Source organism: Bos javanicus, chromosome 10 (genome assembly GCF_032452875.1).
Source record: "Bos javanicus breed banteng chromosome 10, ARS-OSU_banteng_1.0, whole genome shotgun sequence".
In the NCBI taxonomy this organism is placed as follows: Eukaryota; Metazoa; Chordata; class Mammalia; order Artiodactyla; family Bovidae; genus Bos; species Bos javanicus.
Window position 1 is genome coordinate 50,657,594 of NC_083877.1, and position 20,830 is coordinate 50,678,423.

Below are 20,830 nucleotides of genomic sequence, written 5' to 3' on the forward strand. Positions count from 1 at the left end.
GGAATTCTCCAGGCAAGAACACTGGAGTGGGTTGCCATTTCCTTCTCCAGTGCATGAAAGTGAAAAGTGAAAGTGAAGTCACTCAGTCGTGTCCAACTCTTAGCGACCCCATGGACTGCAGCCTACCAGGCTCCTCCGTCCATGAGATTTTCCAGGCAAGAGTACTGGAGTGGGGTGCCATTGCCTTCTCTGTGTGTTTAGGGTTGAGTAGATCAGAGCAGGATAGGGTAAATATTCTGTGTACTTCTTATGGTTATATTAATGGTAAGATTGCTTAGGAAGGTCAGGGTTGTACAAAACATTAGTCATGCTTTTAACTTGTCCAGGCCCGTCATTATATTGACAAGGGAATCTTAGCCCCGAGTATTGGTGATTTCACCCAAGGCCATTCAGCAGGAGGGTTGTGCCAAACTGGGATTAAAACCTACATCTCTTGTCTCTGTTCAGTGAACCTTCCAGTGCTGGCCTTCCCACTTTATTTCCTTTCTGTCCTCCCTTGATTGTGGTGTAATGGGGCAGATGCCCTGTGTAAGTGATGCTAATTGGAGCTGACATTTATTAAGCCCTGACTCCTTGCCAGGTGCTGGGCTAAGTGCTATCCATCATTACCTGTTGGCTGATAAAAGGTGATTGTCATTTTCTTTGCCTGGAAAACAACTCTGGTACTTAAAAATTCCTCTAGTTATTCTCAACCCCCAGGAATTTTTCTCTTACATTCCTCCCGCCCCTGCAGGCCTGACCAACCCCCTCTAACCTACACCCCCCCTCCTATCATTATCTGTTTCATTGATTACAAATCTCTTTTCACAGTGGTCAAGAACACAGATATAATCATCATACTACTTAAGTTCAATTCCAGACCCTTCCTCTTATCCCGTGTGGGTTTATACATTATGATGTTATCAGTGTCATTAAGAGGATTGTAGCGAGAACTAAATGAAACAAAACTTGGGAAGCCCTTCCCAAAGCCTGGTGAATGTTGAATCCATGTAAAGTTGCTTTTCATTACCGTCACTTTAGTAGTAACTAATGGCATTATTGTCCAAAGTTGCCTCTGAGAATAAAGACTGTCTTGTTGACATTCCTGCCATATTATGTTAGATGATCATTAATTGACTACAGGGCGTACCTTGTTTTATTGTGCTTTTTTTTTTTACAAATTGAAGGTTTGTGGCAACTCTGTTGAACAAACCTATCAGAGCCATTTTTCTGAGATTTGTTCATTTCATGTCTCTGTCACATCTCAGTAATTCTGGCAATATTTCAAACTTTTTCATTATTATATTTGTGATGGTGCTCTGTGATCAGTGATCTTTGATGTTACTACTATGACTTGCTGAAGGCTCAGGTGCTAACTTTTTTTTTTTACCAATAAAGTAATTTTTAATTAAAGTATGTACATTCTTTTATATGTAATGCTACTTAAAAGACTGCACTTAATAAACTACATACAGTGTAGTATAAGCGTCTTTTATATGCACTGGGAAACAAAAAAGGGGGGTGCCTCCCTTTTTGTGGTATTTGCTGTATTGCAGTGGTCTGGAACAAACCCACGGTATCTCTTATGTATGCCTGTACTATACTGGATGGGGTTAATGGAAAGAAGATTTACAAATTCTGCAGTATTGGTTCTTTTTGTGAAACAGGTTTTACTTCACTCATCCAAGATATTTTCTTCTAATTCTCAAGACTTCCTGAGAAAAACTAGTTCTGCCAGAAATGAATGGTTTTCATCATGAAGCAAACTTTTTTTTTCTACCATGCTACTTTTTTTTTTTTTTTTTAAGATTCTGGTGGTTTTCCCACAAACTTGACATTGCATTGAGGCCTTTTTAAGGGGCAATTCATCTGTCTTCTTGTCTGCTTCTGTTTCCATAGGCAGTAGTATCTGCTTTTCTTATCCCCATGCATGCCCATTTTTAATATGAATGTGAAAGGAGTTAATTACCATGCTGGTTACTTTCTTCTAGTCTATCAACAAAGCAATGGAGAAGGACCACCAGGAATACAACATTGGCGTCCTAGACATCTATGGCTTTGAAATATTTCAGGTAAGACCAGCTTGAGTAATTGAAGACAAAGAAGGGTAATGCTTTTTACCTGGCTTGAAAGAAATAATTCTAGGCAATGAAAAAAAAAATCATTGTGGCTCACTTTTGCCTTTTTGAGTTCTTCATGTACCTATACTAAATTAGTATCTCCTAAATATAAACTATGCTGTTTCTACTGATGCTGCCAACATTTCCGTTAAGCCTTTTCACTAAATCACTCAAAAAGTGACTTTAAAATGATTTTGCAGAAACAACTACATAAAAGTAACACTTTGTCTTTTTCTTTTCTTCAGAAAAATGGCTTTGAACAGTTTTGTATCAATTTTGTTAATGAAAAATTACAGCAGATTTTTATTGAACTCACATTAAAGGCAGAACAGGTGAGCAGTCCCTCTTCCTTCATCTTGTTCTGTTTCTAATTTGTTTCGAAGGGTATAGATGTCTCTCTTTTGGTAATAGGTTCAGATTATTGTTTTTTTTATTAGAAAATGTACTTAATAGAGTCAGGCAGAAAAACCATATGCCACTGTGACATTTTAGTCTGAAGTATAAACACCATCTGCTACATTTTCTTTCTCTGTAAGTAAATGATGCTGTGAAGTTGGACTTATGACTGGTTGTTTTTACTACTTTATGACTCACTGACCAAGTGCAAATGGAAACCTATTCCAACCCCAATTGCCTATGGAATATACTGTGTTCCAAAGGAAAACTTGGTTTTCTCGGATTTGCTCTGCTCCCAATCTAACATAAAAATAAATGTGTCTTTAACAAAGCTGGTATTTAAATTCGGACTTAAGGTACTTGTCTTGTTTATACTACCTACTGAAAGTCCAGGGCAAATTCCCTTTTATTCTGGTGCCTACTGTTTTTTGATTTCTTAGATTGCTATAATAAGGTACCACCAACCAGATAGCTTAAAACAATGGAAATTTTTTTCTCTCCCAGTCCAGGAGGCCAGAATTCAAAATCAAGATGTTGCTAGGGTAGCACTCCTTCCAGAGACTATAGGGGAAATTCTTCCTTGCCTGTTGCAGCTCGAGGTGCTCCTGGCATTCCTTGCCTTTGGGCAGCATGCCTTTAGTCTCCGCCTGTGTCTCCATGTGTCCATTTTCTCCCTGTGTCCAAATCTCATTCTCTCTTCTCTTACAAAGCCACCAGTCTTTGGATTTAGGGGTCACCCTAAATCCACGATAATTTCATTATGAGATTCTTAGCTAGGATAGATTCTTAGCTTAGGATATCTCCAGATATCTTATTTCTGGACATTTTGGGGTTCTAGATGAACACAAAATCTTGGGGGACACATTCAACCCACTGCACACATCCAAGGCTGTTTGAAGAATGTTTATTCATGGAAGTGTTCATGTGTCTGCTTAGGAACACCAGTGATCAATAGTTTTCCTAGGAAACTCTGCCCTGGAATTCTTCCACTCCTCAGAGTAGCTAGAGCCAAACCCCAAGAGGGGACATGGTGGAGACTGAGATGGGAGAAGGCAGAGGTTGGGTCACAGAGGAACTTGGTAGGGCATGGCGAAGACTTCAGAGGAAGTATGATGAGAAGCCACTGAAGGATTTTTAGTAGAGTGTGATGCCATCTGATTTGTTTTTGGCCAGTTGGCTTTGACTCTGTGCACTTAGACAGGGCAGACTGGGGCAGGGGAGGACAAACAAGAGTAGAAGTTTCAAAACCAGACTCCTGGGGAGACTGAGCAAGAATGGTGAGGCGTAGACAGTGATGGCTGCAGGAGAGGTGGGGACGTGATGAGAGGGGATCAGATTTGGTATATATTTTGTAGAATGAGTCAGTGTGACTTGCTCTCAACGTAATTAGCTGAGGAAAGAGGAGTCGCAGATGATTCCTGCCTTTGCAGCTTGAATAACAGGACAGGGGAGAGTGTTTACTGAATGGTAAGATGAGGAGGAGAGCAGTTGGTTGGAGACAGTGGAGAGATGTAGGGCCAGAGCACTGCTGAATGTGGTAGATACGAGAGGGCTGTTATCCCTCTGAGTGGAAATTCCAGTATATGAAATATATGTGACTCTGGATCTCAGGGGGCCAGTCTAGACTAGAGAAACACTTTCAGGTGTCATTAGCCTATAGGTATTATTTTAAGTGACGGAATTGATTGGAATTACCTAGAGAATAAGGGTTGAGAAAACAAGGCTGGGAGATTGAGCCCTGAGAGCCCCCATCATATAAAGATCAGGGGTAGAGGGGAGAGCCAGCAAAGGATGCTAACAAAGCAAGATTGATGAGGAACGAGGAACACCAGGAGAGCGTGATGGCGTTCATCATGTTTAATTAGCAACTGACCTGAATGAGGGGCCTTCCTTTTAAGTGCCTAGATGCTAATCTGTACTTCTGTTCTATGTTAAGTTCAAAGAGATTATTTCATAACTGGACCTATGGGTTAAGCCATTTTTAATTGCCACCTTTGTATGTCAAAAACAATTGTATGGAAGCAATTTTATATGGTTCTAACCAAACATAAAAATTACCAAGCAATGAAATTCTCTTTTCCTCTTCCTCTTAGAAAATATTAGTATTGCTAGTTTTTATGGAAGGGAGCCAGCTTTTTCTTTCCTGATGATTTATGTGCCTGTGATATCCATCTGTGCTGAACTCTAGCTGGTCTTTACTGAGTCATAATGAGAATTCCTGCTTTCTGTCCTATAGGAAGAATATGTGCAAGAAGGCATTAGATGGACACCCATTGATTACTTTAATAACAAAGTCGTATGTGACCTCATTGAAAACAAAGTTGTAAGTATCGGTCTGGTGTCTCTCTTCACTGTTCAAGGTTTACACTAAGTGAGTTTTTGTTCTCTCTGTCATTGTATTAGAATAGAGAGAGTGAGAGCGCTGATTGAAGAGAGAGTTTTTTTGTTTGCTTATTTGGCTGTGCCTGGTCTTTGTTGTGGTATGTGGGATCAAGTTCCCTTACCAGGGATTGAACCCAGGCCCCCTGCATTGGGAGTGTGGAGTCTTAGCCACTGGACCCCCAGGGAAATCCTCAATGCAGAGAGTTTTAGCAATTACATTTATTTTGCTTATACGTATATGTGTGAAAGCAGGGTTTTATTCTTACAGTTAATATATACATGTGTATATAAGTACATTGTCAATTTATGAAGGGAAGTCGTTACTGAATTTTAAGAGGAGACAGTTATCACTTATGTTGATGGCATAGTGTATGAAGAGATATAAAATTGGCCCTGCCTTCCAGACCATTTATACAACTTCTAGGACTTTAGCCCTAGAAATTATTCAAAAGAAAATAAAAGGGCATAGACACATTTGTACAGTACTATTTTGTTTTTTTATAAAAGTCCCAAACTGGAAATGGTGAAAACATTCGTAGAGAATTCGGTCCTTAAATAAATTATAGCATACAAGAGCAGGGAAATATAGCCATCAAAATAATCAGTATAAAGACTGTGTAAAACGGGAGGATTATTTATAAACTAGTGCTATGCAGAAAAAGTGGTATATAATAGAATGTATCCAGTATGTAACTGTATTATCCATGTCTATATGGGCAACAAGCTGAAAACAAACATTAAGAAATGAATTGGGGTCAAAGAAAAATGGTTTTCTTCAGTTTTAAAAATCAACCTAGTACAATAAGGGTGAGCAGATAATGATCTTTCTGTGTACGACTTTGAATAGAACCTCGGGAAGTTGAACTTTTCTTTTTGAAAATGGACTTTGTTCCATCGTTAGATCTAAGAGGTGGCTCCCATTTGGGATTATTAATAGCATCCTTCCTCTAAGGGAAAGACTGACTTCCAAGATGGTATCTTAAGTCTCGGGAGCTGTTTCTTGCTTATGGAAAGACCTAATGAACATGGTATGTTTTAGAACAGTCAGTGAATTGGAGCTATGCTTTCTTGGTCCCATCAGAACCCTCCTGGAATCATGAGCATTCTGGATGATGTATGTGCCACGATGCACGCAGTGGGTGAGGGGGCGGACCAGACACTGCTCCAGAAACTGCAGATGCAGATTGGGAACCATGAGCACTTCAACAGCTGGAACCAAGGCTTCATTATTCACCATTACGCTGGGAAGGTATGGCCAGGGAGCAGGGGTTCAACAAAGAGGACGTGACCTGTATTAAGCCTTTGGGTCTGTAATCTATTTTCTCCTGAGGCAACTGAAAAGTGTCCATATAGTTTTATCTGCCTCGCTTTGTTTTATTGACCCATCATTCATTCATTCAACTTGGGGCTTATGAAATATTTGGAGACAAACAAAAGATAGTATACACTGCTGCGTGTTTTGTAACATGAATCACCCTTATATAACATAAGCATGAATCAGCATATATATTAACTGCTGAAGGAATGAGCTTTCGTCTTGCCTCTTATGCAAGCCTGCATTTTTTTACTTGCGCATCTTCCTTGGGAGTATAAATAAGGACCAGGGATTTGTTTTTATAAAATTCATGAGTACTGTGCGTTACTGCAGTACCAGGCTTTGTGTGGGTGCTGGTGATATGCAGATAAGTAAACTGAGGTCATGATATTTGGAGACTTCACAGTACTGTGGAAATTCACTGGTCTCACTCTTCATCCCAATTAATCTCTTGTTAACCAGGGAGGATCCTTGAGCATGAGGCTGTAGCTAAATTGATCTAACTCTAGCACCATTCATAGGAGAAATCAGAAAGCCTCAGATGACGTGGCCCATTGCAGTGGTTTAGTGTGCACAGTTTCATTTTATTGCATCTTAGCTAAAATTTAGGGAAAGAATTCAGTGTATTATTTACACACCCGTATATCTGTAGAAGAAGGACTATGTAATCGTGAGAGCTGGGGGCCTGGTGATGTATCTTTTGGATCGTGTATGCAATCAGCATCTCCAGACCATCACCAGCTAAGTCATCTAGCAGGTAAAACACGCACAGCTTTAATGTGACATTTCAGGATGAAAGCCCATTTGTTACCTCTGAAAATATACATATTCCGTGAAAGATAGCCATGCTGGCTTGGATGTTTTGTTCAATGAAATATTTAAAAGATAAAATTTGATTTCTTTCCACTCTTGGCAAGGTATCCTATGACATGGATGGCTTTTGTGAGCGGAACCGTGATGTACTTTTTATGGATCTGATCGAGCTTATGCAAAGCAGTGAGCAGTAAGTGTGTTTGCCTTATCTGACACAGAGGTTTGATCAGATTTTTATTATTACGACAAACTTGTGACATTTAAATGTCAGCATTTTGCTTCCTTGTGCTGTTAGGTCTGAGTTATCATTAGACAATTTGACTTCTTAAAATAGTCATCCCCCCAATCTTAGTCTCTCCCTTATCCTTAATACATCCCACCCCACATTCTAAGTGCCATCTGCAAGCCCTTCAGGGTCTCCAGCTTCATCATGTTCAATGGTATCATCTAGAAGAAGTGCCCATCCTGGGATTGGTTGGGATAGCCATGTAATGTATGAGTGGGATAGTCTGGTTCTGTGAAACTTTGCCCTTGGAATATCGTGCTAAGAATTCTCAGTTGCGCAGTTTTTAAAAATGCTAATGACCAACCTAGGTAGCATATTAAAAAGCAGAGACATTACTTTGCCAACAAAGGTCCATCTAGTCAAGGCTATGGTTTTTCCTGTGGTCATGTATGGATGTGAGAGTTGGACTGTAAAGAAGGCTGAGCGCCAAAGAATTGATGCTTTTGAACTGTGGTGTTGGAGAAGACTCTTGAGAGTCCCTTGGACTGCAAGGAGATGCAACCAGTCCATTCTGAAGGAGATCAGCCCTGGGATTTCTTTGGAAGGACTGATGCTAAAGCTGAAACTCCAGTACTTTGGCCACCTCATGCGAAGAGTTGACTCATTGGAAAAGACTCTGATGCTGGGAGGGATTGGGGGCAGGAGGAGAAGGGGATGACAGAGGATGAGATGGCTGGATGGCATCACTGACTCGATGGACATGAGTCTGGGTGAACTCTGGGAGTTGGTGATGGACAGGGAGGCCTGGCGTGCTGCGATTCATGGGGTCACAAAGAGTCGGACACGACTGAGCGACTGAACTGAACTGAACTGAAGTGAATGGAGTTGCTGAAGCACTTGAGAAATGGCTCAAGAACTCAGGGAAGGACACTCAGAGATCCATTTTAACTCCTCAGACCTTGACTAAGCTATGGTCATAGAAGCAGTGGGAACACCACACAACACCCCTGTCCCCCCGCCCCCTTGCAAGCTGCTGGAGCAGTCAGGACCAGCTTTGCCATGTCCTTTCCTTCCCTGTTACCTGCAAAGGTCCCCCATGGTCCTGGGTAATGGATGCCAGGCATCATTTACATGATCAAGCGTCTCTGTGCCAGGCAAATACAATATTACAGTCTTCCAGTTTTTACAAATTTTAGAGCTTCCTCCAAGTAATATTGTCCTTTTGGTCTCTTACTTCAGATATAATATCAGGGCTAACTGCTTTAATCAACAGTTGCAAGCATGATTATTTTCTAGAAAGGGCCTGACTTCTGTGAAAGCAAAATTGAGTTTCATTTTTGGTCCACAGTTCAAATTTCTGCTCTGTTTAATCCTCTACCCCTCCCGCCAGCCTCCACTCCTCCCCAGCCCGCATCTTCCCAGGCTTGTACTTCCTTGGCACTCACACCCCTCACTTCAGAGATGTCTTCATTCAAAACATAAAAATCTATTTGCTCTTAAAAGGTCAGGTAAACCACAAGTCCTGGCTTGTGGGTTTATGATAATCAGGTGCAGACATGCTTTCAGAGATTTTTTTAATTATTAAAATTACTGCCAACTTCAAGAGCTATTGATGCTCTTGAACTTGTGTCGTGTAGTCATGGTCTATTGTTTAGAAAACACATGTGCTGTAAAAATCTGTAATTGTATCTGATGAGGTTAAAAGTAGATTATTGCTGGGGAGACTTCCTGGAAAATTCATGATGCCCAGTAAGTCACTTGGGCTTCCCTGGTGGCTCAGATGGTAAAGAATCTGCATGCAATGCAGGAGACCTGGGTTCAGTCCCTGGGTCGGGAAGATCCCCTGGAGAAGGAAATGGCAGCCCACTCCAGTATTCTTGCCTGGGAATCCCATGGACAGAGGAGCCTGGCGGGCTAACACCCACAGGGTCGCAAAGAGTCAGACACAACTGAGCCACTAGCACTATTAATACTACTAGTAAGTCACTTAGGAGGAATTTACATGGATCACGTTCATTCCATCAGTCAGTCAGTCAGCAACTATTTATTGAGCACCTACTGTGTTCAAGGTAGAGGTCATGTTCCAGACACTGGGTACATTGCAGTGACTAAGACAAAGTCCTTGCCCTGTGCCCTTTGAGGCAGGCATATCAACAGATGCAGCCCAGTTACACTTCCTAATGAAGATACATTCAGCCAGCAAAGCATTAGTGAATTAGCTTCACTTAAAATTGCTCATACTCAAAAGCACAGTTCGTCAGGGTCTTTTACTGGAAGGAAGGGATGGTAGAAAGAGTGGCCTATTGGCATCTAGTAGGCAAAGGCCACTGATACTGTGAAACATCCCCTAATGTGTAAAGCACACACCACCCCCCACCCCGGGGTCCCAACACAGAATTATCCAATCCTAAGTATCCTTAGCACCAAGGTTGAGAAACCCTGCTTTAGAGCAAAGCAGAATCTGCATTGAATCTGGACAAGTCACACACAGCCTCGTGCTGTGGCCTCTCTTATTTAACTCAGCAAATTCACACTCAGCCCCCTCTGTTGTGTCCTGCTGCCAAGGTGTGTCTCAATAATAGTGGGTGGGAAAACATGAAAGGCAGAGTTTAAAATTTTATTTTTCCAATTTTATTTTCCAAGGTGTTTCTGTCTTAGAATTCTTTCTCAGTGTTCCTCTTGTCCACTGCTTTATTTTCCTACATCTTTAACTTGATGGCTTGTGCTTTGAGTCAAGTGGCCATTCTGTAGTCAAGGTTCTGTGCTTCTGGACGATTCTCACTTCTCTATGGAAGAAGGTGTTCCAGCCCCCGAGGTACTTGCTGATTGCTAATCCATTCTCTCTCTTTTTTTCCAGACCTTTTATAAAGTCTTTATTTCCGGAAAATCTGCAAGCTGACAAGAAAGGCCGCCCAACTACTGCCGGAAGCAAAATAAAGGTTTGTTCTCTTTTGGGAAATTGATGGATTCCTGTAAGAGGTAGGATTTTCTGGGACTCAGGAACCGTCGTACCCCTGGGTCAGGCTAAGGTCAGTGAGATGCAACAGATTGGTTACAGAAGATGGCCAGAAGTGATGTTGCCCCTTGAGAAAGGGTTACAGGATGCTAGCTGGATTTGACTTGGCTGTACTAAAACCCCAAAGGGATATTAAGTACCTCGTAGCTTAATAGTCAGCAGATGATAATCAGCTACTTTCTAAGAGGAAATGGCTTTGCGCTGAATCTAGAAGAATTCACATTAATCTATCAGAGAAATTTTATGATCTAGAGCCATATTTTGGATTTTGATGACAGTTTTCCAGACCAGACCCCAAAACTCCTCCAAGTTCTTTATATGTATCTGAAATTCTACTGAGCCTTTTAAGGGGAATTTATGCACCTTCCTCACTGGACCTTGCAGGCCCTTCTTTTTGTGAATTACAGGCATCTTGGCCCCACAGTATCTCAGAATCAAAGGAATTCTTAGTGTATCTTTTGTTCTTTTTTTTTTTTGGCTGTGCCTTGCAGCATGCATGATCTTAATTGCCAGACCAAGGATCAAACCCATGCCCTGTGCATTGGGAACTTGGAGTCTTAATCACTGGACAACCAGGGAAGTTCTCTTAGTGTTTCTTGGAAGCCTTTCATGGGGTATGCACTGAATTATCAGAGACCTTGTGCGATAAAATTGTCCCTAACAACACTCTGAATTTAAAGGTTGTGTTGAACATATTCCATCATGTGATTTTTTGAAAACCAGTCAGTAAACTTTTTCTTTTTTAGTTATACCAGATGAAGACACTTTTAAAATTATATATTTATTTTAAATTTTTATTTTACATTAGGGTATAGTCAATTTATAATGTTGTTTTAATTTCAGATGTACAGCAAAGTGATTTCAGCTCTACATATACCATATAGGTTATTGCAGAGTTTTGAGTAGAGTTCCTGTGCTCTACAGTAGACCCTTGTTGATTGTCTATTTTATATATAGTAGTGTGCATATTAAAAATGGTTTTTTAAAGAATCATACCAATTAAATACCACCCTGTCTTCATAATCAATGGGATCATCAAGTGATTAAGAGTAGGGCCCTGGGGTTCATCATTAGTGTTCAAATCTCTCACCACATGATTGCCAGAAAATTACCTAAATTCTCAATGCTTCTTTTGCCTCTCTGTAAGGTAGAGATTTTAGTACCTAATCTCAGGGGGGATACTGTGGTAATTAATTTCATAATCCATCTAAGGCACACACTGCCTGAAACATAAACACAAAAGCATATGCTCTCATGTTACGTATACTCCATCTGTCCCCTCCTTCTCTCCCATGCTTCTTCATCTCTAGATAATTCTCAATGGACACTTGATGCGCCTGTGCTGACTCCCCACCTGGACTGTCCTCCCCTCACCAGCTGTACAACCAGATCCTACCTGCCCTTCTCACCCTTCTTGATAACCCCAGCCCCATGGATACGGTGGTGGTTCTTGTCTGTTCTGTTCACTGGCTTTTTCTTTTCTGAACATTTCAGGAAAATGGAAGCCTGCCTCCCTAGCCTCTGAGGACACAAACACTGTAATGTCCCAGCAATAAGACAATCCCATCCAGAGGGGCCTCAGGTTTTGTGGAGGAAGTCAGATGCAAGCCGGGTCTTGAGTTAGAGGGTAGAGTCCACTAGGGGATGAAGGACAATCCTGTTCAAGGAACTGGAGACATAGAATGTCCTGGGATGGAGTTTGGATGGAGTTCCCTGGGGCTGAGAGGAGGTGCAGTTCTCCCAAAGCCCCACATGTTGACCTCTGTGCACGGCTCTGACTCATGCCGTCACTTCTGGGTCCTGGAAGAGGATTCGCTTTAGGCTGGAAACTCTGGTCACAAGACTGTCACACAGTCACATCTAAGGGGCCCAGATCATCAGGGCTGCAGTGACTCACTTTCAAGTGGTCTGGATTCTCGGTCCAGCTTATTTCCTATGAAAAGGAGGGTGGGGGCAGGGGCATTTTTCTCCTCCTTGGAAGACTTGAACCCTTTGCCTCCTTCTTATTCTTATCTAGTTGAATGCTCAGAGTTGCCCCCTTCCAGGCATACTCAGAATGTTCCAGATTGCTATGGCTGGGGGAGTCAGCAAGCTTGTTTAGGGAGACTGGACTCTACCTATTCTCACCTCAATGGTCCCTCCTTGGTGAACCATGTGGCCTCCGGCTGTCCGATGTTCTGCCTCCACATAGGAGTGAGTCTCCCTGTTTTATGTCTCGTAAGTCACCTCTTAGAGATGCATAGCTCTGGCTCAATCTCTTACATCTTTCATATCCTCAGTATTTTGCAGATGCTAAGCGTCATCTTTTTTAAAAAAATTTTTATTGAAGTATAGTTGATGTACAATTTGTGTTTCAGATGTACAGCAAAATGATTGTTATACATATATATGTATAACTTTTTTATGTTCTTTTCCTTTATAGATCATGACAAAATATTGAGTATAGTTCCCTGTGCTGTACTGGCTGTCCTTGTTGGTTATTTTATGTATAGTAGCTACATCTCATCTTAATATCTCTGAGGTATAAGTGTTTAAAGGGATCCTGCATTCCTTAGAAGAAAAATTAATGTTCAAGGTAGTTTTATATTGGGTATTTTGTGTATTCTAATTCTTTAAAATGTGAAAGTGTTCTGTAGAATTTAATTTATAGAATATTTGGTGAGAACTTCCACTATCTTTGTTTATAAAGCATATTCTTCATTTAATAACATGTGATTATTGAAGCTTTCCTAAATTCTACATTTTCATGGCTAAAAGGGACCAGTTTTGAAATTAGAGCCAAAGGTTGATGCTGTTGGGAGATAGAATGGAGCTCAGAGTCAGCAAAGTAGACTGGGCTGGCAGCTTTATCTAAGTGGGCCTGGCCTCTAAAGGAGCAGATGTGGCAGGAGACACAAGTGCCCTGAGGTAACTGGACCGGTAGACACTGAACATCCATTCCAACCTGCAGATCGAGGTAGTAGAAGTATTCTAGTTCTGCTTGGTTTACAGATGGGCAACCGTGGTCCAAAGAAATTTAGTGATTTGTTAGACAGCTTGCAAAGAGCAGAGCCAGGATCCTAGTTCAGACTTGCTAACGATCTACGAGGAGGTTAGAATGAGGAGCCGTCACCCTAAGGAGTGTTACCTTTGCTTACTCTTTGGTCTGCATATCTTGATGGCCACTTCTGCTCAGCAAGTAGCTTTGGAAGCTTTCTATTCTAAGTCATGGGCTCTTCTTGTCTGGAGTCAGAGTAAATTCAAACTGTGGCTTCCCCACCACCTCTGGGGACATCTACAGTTGACCCATAGCTAAGTACAGGATAATTGTGATGGTTAAGATAAATTCTTGTTTGCTCAAATTAATTATCCCACAACCTAAAAGCTTCTATCTAATCCTAGCCCTCCCAGTTAATTCCTTTTGGTATTACAATAAATTATTCATTATCTTCCTTAGGAAGGAGGAAGGCATTGTGGTTAGGAAAAAAACATGCTAGCTCACAGACTTGGGTTCAAGCCTCACTGCTGTTGCTTACTAATTGTGTCATCTCGAGCAATACTTTATTTAAGGCCCCGTTTTCTCATCTAAAAAATGGGAATGATAATCGTGAGTCATAAATAAGAAAATCCATGTGTCTAGTCCATGAAGCATTTTCAGTACATTACTATTTTGAGCTGGAAAGAACTGTGTCAAGTGGCATATAAACTTAAGTCAAAATTGCCCCTGTGTTTTCAACTTGCTAAGTTGAAAAGAGATGCTCTGAAATGCTTAGGACTAAATAGTGTGCCAAGTTATTCTTAAAAATAAGAGTTGGGGATTTAAAAAAAAGATGCAATCTCTCATCAACAAGGAAGATGAGTCAATTTACATTTTTATCATGGAGCTGTGCTTTGCTCATACAGCCTCTGCACCTTTGCTCTGAATTCGAAACATTGCAAATAATGCCATATTCCGCATGTCTAGATGGAGAACTTTTGCTTTGAATACACTGGAGTTTTTCTCAAGGGTTTCGGATTTCCCAAACCCTTGAAAATAGAAAAGTCCTAATTGAAAGAGGGTTGTCTACTGCAGGCAAGTCCCTTCTGCTGACTTGGTAATGGTTTTCTGGCTTTAGGGATCCTTTCCTCTATTTTCTTTTAGAGGTTTTCTCTCTTCACGCTGATTTGCTTGGAATGAGGGTTTGTGTGTGCCCCGTTCTTGGATCCACGGGGTGTGCTCAGCTGTGGGGATAGAAATGCTGATCTGGGCTCTGATGTGTTTTTCATTTGAGATACTCATGATTTGAAATATGTCATGAGCAATTGTAACTCTATTTATGTGGCTTTTTCTGCTTGAACCCAGTTCCATCGTGGGTACCCAGTGTGCAGGTAGTGAGGAATGATTTTACATCGAATATTTTAGTTTGTGAAGGAGTATGTTTCCTGCTACACTAAAAGGGCTCCAAGTCAGCAAGTCTGTAAAAAGATGTGCTGAGGAAGAAAGTGAATGAAATGGCATAATAAAGGTTTATGAATTCTGAAATTTTTATGTGTCTCCCACCTTTTAATTGTGACTTTCCATCATTTTATTAAGATGATTCTTCATTGGTTGGATTGCCTGGAAAGAATACAGGGGGTTCTAATGATTTATCCTTGCAGATAATTTGTGTACCACCTCTCCCTCCAGAGTTTATAAGAAAAATGTATTTTCAAAAATCCTCAGTTGATATGAAATTAACTAAAGTTGTTAATAATTAGCATGCTTTCTTATTTCTCTTAAAAATTATGTGTCTGGATATACTGGGTTTGGTGGATTCTTTTTTGTTTTTATTTTGTTAACTATACTAAAAAGGCCTCATTGGTGTCAAAAATTTAATTTCAAATGCACTTGTGAGTGTTCAGATCACCGTAATAGTCAGTAGAGCTTTGAGGAAGTATAGTATCCCTGAGTTAAATCTAATGAACAAACTGTCATGAGGATGAATTTCTAGCTGCACATTTGCACACAAATCTCCTTGGAAAGCTGATCTACTTTAGAGCACATTCCATGTTTCTAAATGATGTTATTCTTCCTTTCCAGAAACAAGCCAATGACCTCGTGAGCACCCTGATGAAATGTACACCTCACTACATTCGCTGCATCAAACCCAACGAAACCAAGAAGCCCAAAGACTGGGAGGAAAGCAGGTATGGCAGAGGCACAGGTGGAGGTCAAGGGCAGCTAACATCAAGGGCAGCCTCGGCCTGTTTTCCCACTGCTCAAGTCAGGCCATCTGGCCTCTTCCCCAGGCAGGAGCAGTTTCAGTTGTCTTCAGATGTGTTTTATGTCTTCATGTCTTAACTTCAGGAAGAAGCCTATGTATATATCATTTTCCCCTCCTTGTTTTTTCCTGAAATGTTGGCAGTGCCCTTCAGTTCAGAATTAGTGATTTATAATGTTGATCTTGGCTAGTCTGGGGGCAAATGGAAAAAAGAAAGCAAACCCCAGCACAGCAGAGTCAGGAAGGTTTTCAGATTAGTTTAGGCCCTGTGTAGACATTCTTAGTGCACTCGGCTTCTCGTCAGCACCCACAGGATGTGGCCTGGAATGCTGAGCTCAGGGTTGCAGGTGGGGTTCTGCAGAGCTAGTTAAAAAACGATCTGTCGTTTAGTTGCTTATGTGGGCAGAGGGGCTGTAGGCTCTGTAACCCCCAAGCCCAGTGCTGATGAGCAGAGTGACTCTCTTGGGCTGGAAGGAACCAGCCCAAGGGAGATGTGAGGCATATAAGCAGTGAGCCATATCCTCCCTGGCTTCTGAGGAGTCCTACGTCACATTCCTCCTACACCTGCCATTTAGGGATGTGGCCTCTGCAGGATTCAAGGGAGATGATTGAGAAGGAAAATGTTAAGATGATGACTGGAGAATATAGGTTTTGTATCCAGCTGGGGAAATTCCTCCTGTCTGTAGGAACACGGAAGCAGGGCTGAAGAGAGACCCTGTGAGTGACTTGGACTAGAGAGAGAAGTCCTACCACCGTCACCAGATGTGATGGACTTGAGCATACTGGTGTTCCTGTTCATACTAGAATTCATGCTGGAATGCCTATCTTTTTTTCTTTTTTCTTTTCTCTCTTGGAAAAAAACATAGACTCTTCTAGGTATCAAGTGACTTAGTCAAGGTTAAACTCCAATGGGAAGACCAGGATGAAAATTCCTAGCTGCTCATCACCTCCCCCGAGGGACCTGGAGGGTTCATATCCCATCTCCCCACCAACACCCTTTCTAGCCCACAGCAGACAGACAATGCTTGATCATTTCCAGGGAGGAAAAGATAAATAGGAAGGAAAACACCCAGGTGTGAGCACTTGCTGTCTGCAAATCCTTCTTCGTATTTTCACACTCTGTGGTGCAGCCTAAGACTGTTTTTCTCACCTTAAGGTGCTGCTGGGATGTGGCAGCCTTCTGTTTGGTTATGTCACAATATTCTGAATAATCTCATCAATAAGTGCAGATTCCTAAGACATCTTTTTTATAGAATTACTCAAATTTTTCAATTTAAAATAATCTAAGATTCACTTACAATAGTATCTGTAAATGGCATTCATGCTCTGATGGGAAACCCATTCCTCCTGGGTCATCAGCTCTCCTTGGATACCTCTTGCCACCAGCTGGCACTGCAGCCCTTCTCTAAGTCGGTTTTACTCTGTTCAGCCAAAAGAACCATTCTTGGGACTCTTCTGTGTGATGGTTCTTCTGCTAGTTCAAGGCAGTTGCCATGTTTTCCTGGGATCTTCTCTTCCGTGAACTCATCACTTAGCCACTCCAGCCATTCCTTTGAAGGAGCTAGATGTGGAATCCAACCTTGCCCCTTCTCAGTCATTCCTCTGGATGTGCTTAAATTGCCCTCTGCTTTTCTGAACTGTGGCACACACTTTTTCCTTTGATGTCAAGAGAATAACAGATGGAAAATGTCTGGGGGGTTTTGCCTTCTGACACTAGTTCTCAAACTTGAGTATGCATCAGAATATCCTCTGGAAGGCTTATGACAGGGCCCCATTCCCAGAGTTTCTGGGTCATTGAGCCTGGGGTGGGGCCTGGGGGTCTGCATTCTTAACAAGCCCCCAAGTGGTGCTAGTGATGATAGTCTGGGTCTCATATTTGGAGAGCAGCTGATCTAGAGCTAAGTTCTAGCCTAGGATTTGGAAGAACTGTATCCTGTGCTGGTCTGTCACCAACTAGTTTGAGTGAAGCACTTCATCTCCTGAGTCCTCAGTCTCTTCCTCTTTAAATAAGAGGGTCAGGCCAGAGAGGGACTCCTTCAATCAGACAGAATGAACACCCCCAGATCTGTTCCCCTGTGTCTGCCATCCTGCCTCTGCCCGTCTCTTCGTCACTCCTGTGCTCAGTCACCCACACTCACATCTCATGCACGTACACACTGAGTAGAAGGGTGGTGTCATTAGCAGCCTCAGAAATAAATTACAAGAGTCTAGAAAGCAGAGGGATTGCTAAGAAGTGCTGGAGCCCACCCTTCCCCCTACTTCAGACTCACTCCAGCTTCCCTTCCCAGCAAACGTAATCATGACTGAAAACATCTCACTCATCCTCAAATGCGGTACCTCCCTGGCACGCTCTACCCTGCCCCACGTATTCAGCTCTGCTGACAGGCACTCTAATGGGATATCTTACAGTAGCTGCTGGTTGGAAGTTCCTCAATCATGATGCCACCTTCTCAAAATCCAAACCGAGTCATTGGAATATCAAAGACTGGAGAAATGAAGACAGGGGTACATTTTATTCAGTAAATTTTCATAGAGTTTCCAACAATGGTGTCCCCCTCGCTCGCTTTTTTTTTTTTTTTAATCACATCCCTTATTTGAATTTCAGTGAGGAACTTCCTAACATACACTCTTGTAAACTGGTGTTACAAAGACTAAGGTGTTCCTTAGTCAAATGTTGATTTGTGTTTCCAGTAGGATGGCACCCTGGGATCTGCCCTCGTGTCTTGGTTCAGGTTTACTGTGACCGATGGTTTCACTCTGGGGCTTTCCTGGTGGTTCAATAGTAAAGAATCTGCTAAAGAATCTGCCTGCGTTGCAGGAGACGTGGGAGATGCGGTTTGATCCTTGGGTCGGGAAGATCCCCTGGAAGGGAAATGGCAACCCACTTAAGTTCCCTTGCCCAGAAAAGTCCCATGGACAGAGGAGCCTCGTGGGCTGTGATCTTTGGGGTCAGAAAGAGTCAGTCGGACAGGACTGAGCGACTGAGCACGCCTGGTTTCACTTCATCTGTGAGCATGAAACTTCAGGGCCCATGGAAGGGCAGTGTGCTTCATTGGCAGGGATCACACGGTCAATTGAAGTTCTCGGCAGACAGGGTTACTCATTCCACAAGTTTATGGCGTGTAGTTTATTTTTCTTTTCCTGTTGGAAATGTGTCTTCATTTGGCTTAGGGCAAACTGCCTGCCCTGGATTCTGAATTACTGCCCTGGTGGAATTCTCTGGCCCTAACCTTCTTGGGTTAATGGCTGAGGACAGTCTTGAAAGAGGACTCCTTCTGAAAGGAGGAGACGGCTTACTCAGGAGAACAACAGGTATTGCCAGCCTGGCTGATGTTTACTGAGGCATGATGGCGCTCCAGGAATATGTAAAAAACATGGAATTTTAAACATAACACTATATTAATACTTTGAACCAGTTGTCCGGTTGACAAAAATTCCTAATGACGAAAGTTGTAATGAACGGACCAATGCTTTCACATGAGGCATATTGTTTTCCATGTGAGTCATGAGGAAGGAACATTTCTTCTTGAATCAATGGGTGATGCATTCCCTGCCTCAAAGCTTGGGGTATAGCCAGTATTTGTGAAAAAGACTTAAAATGAGCAGATATCTCTTAATTGACAGCATCATGTGTAATTTCCTTAATGGAGAAAAGGTCGATGGTGAGTTTGGGATTTGGAGGACGGGAAAAAGGAAAATTATTTTCCTGACTCAGGTTTCTACTCCTTTGGTTTACCAGATATGTGTGAATATTGTATAACCTGAGGACCAGCTCAGACTCAGATTATTATAATTTATAATCTTTTTTAATATGCTTCCCTGAAATGTGGAATTGAGAGTTTGTGGATATAGTGGGTAGGAGAATAGGGTGAAAAGATTATCCAGTCCCATCCTGGCTCCTTCTTTCCTTTATAGGGTAAAGCATCAAGTAGAATACCTGGGCCTCAAAGAGAACATTCGAGTGAGGAGAGCTGGTTACGCCTATCGGCGTGTCTTTCAAAAATTCCTGCAGAGGTAAGACTGGTGCCTTGGGACTCTTTTATGTTTTAAACAGGCTTATTGAGATATAATTCACAGATCATACAATTCACCCATTTGAAGTATACAATTCAGTGGCTTTTAATATATTCATAGAGTTGTACATCCAACAATAATGTGATAGACATCACATTTGGCTCTTATGAATAACCAATAATGTGTCTATCAGTGTTCACATACACGTTTTTATGTAGGCATATGTTTTTATTTCTCTTGGGAACATACATAAAAATGGAATTGCCAGGTCAAATGGTAATTATGTTTAACCTTTTTGATGAACTGCTATATGTTTTACGAAGCGGCTGTACCATTTTACATCCCCACCAACAGTGTTTGAGGGTTCCAGTGTATGTGCGTCCTTGCCAGTATTTGTTATTATCCGACTTTCTGGTTCTGGCCATCCCGGTTGGAATGAAAGTTTCTCACTGTGGTTCTGATTTGTACTTCCCTAATGGAAGATATTGTTGAGTATCTTTCCATGTGCTTATTAGCTGTTAGAGAAATGTCTGTCCAGTCCTTTGATCACTTTTAAATTACTTGTCTTTTTAGTATTAAGTTATAATAATTCTTTTTAACATCATTTATTGTGAATAAATCATTTTAAAGCATCATTTATTTTAAGTAAAATCAAGTATTTTGTCTGTTTAGAGTGATACATCAGTTCAGAAATTCATGGTAATTGTGACATGGGGAGAGACTGACATTTAACTGACTGAGCAAATTAATAGTGTGGAGACAATTTCAGGAAAATATTTAATAAGCTTAAGGTATTTAACCTCAAATTTTTTGTCCAAACATAAAGTTAAACTGATTTTATATTTCTGTTAAAGTACATTTGGCAGGATATGTGCTAAATTGTTCTTACTTTGTGTTGTTTTTAAAAAGGATAAAATTTAGTGTTCTTAAAATACAACATGATTCTAATTTCTCTAGTGATTCTAAATTAGTGGAGTTTCACTAATGTTCCACATTTATTTAATTTCCTTTATGAAAGAAGGAAGCCATATTTACTGTTTTAATCAGAAAATAATTATGTCTTCCTGGTATATGATACAGGAGCAAGATATAAGAACATTTTTTTTTAATTCAGATTTTATGTAACAAAGAGGTTTAGGAAGGAGAAGAACTTAGTTGCCATCTTTGAAATCCAATATTTCTAATAGAGTAGCTTTCCCTTTGAGGATGTTGTTTCTTCTGCCGGGAGATAGGGATGGCTAATCTACTGCTTATCAATATGGGTCATCATCTGTGGAAGGTCATTGATGTGGAAGGTCAGGAGAGGCTTGGCCAAAGGGTGGATCATTCCATACAGTAAAACTTCATTGA

The 20,830-nt window shown here is 41.3% G+C and overlaps 1 protein-coding gene across 1 annotated transcript in view; it reads left to right on the plus strand.

Moving 5' to 3' along the window:
- Window positions 1–20,830, plus strand: part of MYO1E (myosin IE) — a 220,568-nt gene that overhangs the window by 153,176 nt on the left and 46,562 nt on the right. The window contains exons 11-18 of the mRNA XM_061431138.1: window positions 1,971–2,051; window positions 2,345–2,431; window positions 4,732–4,818; window positions 5,959–6,126; window positions 7,110–7,195; window positions 10,089–10,170; window positions 15,286–15,392; window positions 19,382–19,480. Coding sequence (XP_061287122.1) covers window positions 1,971–2,051; window positions 2,345–2,431; window positions 4,732–4,818; window positions 5,959–6,126; window positions 7,110–7,195; window positions 10,089–10,170; window positions 15,286–15,392; window positions 19,382–19,480 — 797 coding nt within the window. The remainder of the gene's footprint in view (window positions 1–1,970; window positions 2,052–2,344; window positions 2,432–4,731; window positions 4,819–5,958; window positions 6,127–7,109; window positions 7,196–10,088; window positions 10,171–15,285; window positions 15,393–19,381; window positions 19,481–20,830) is intronic.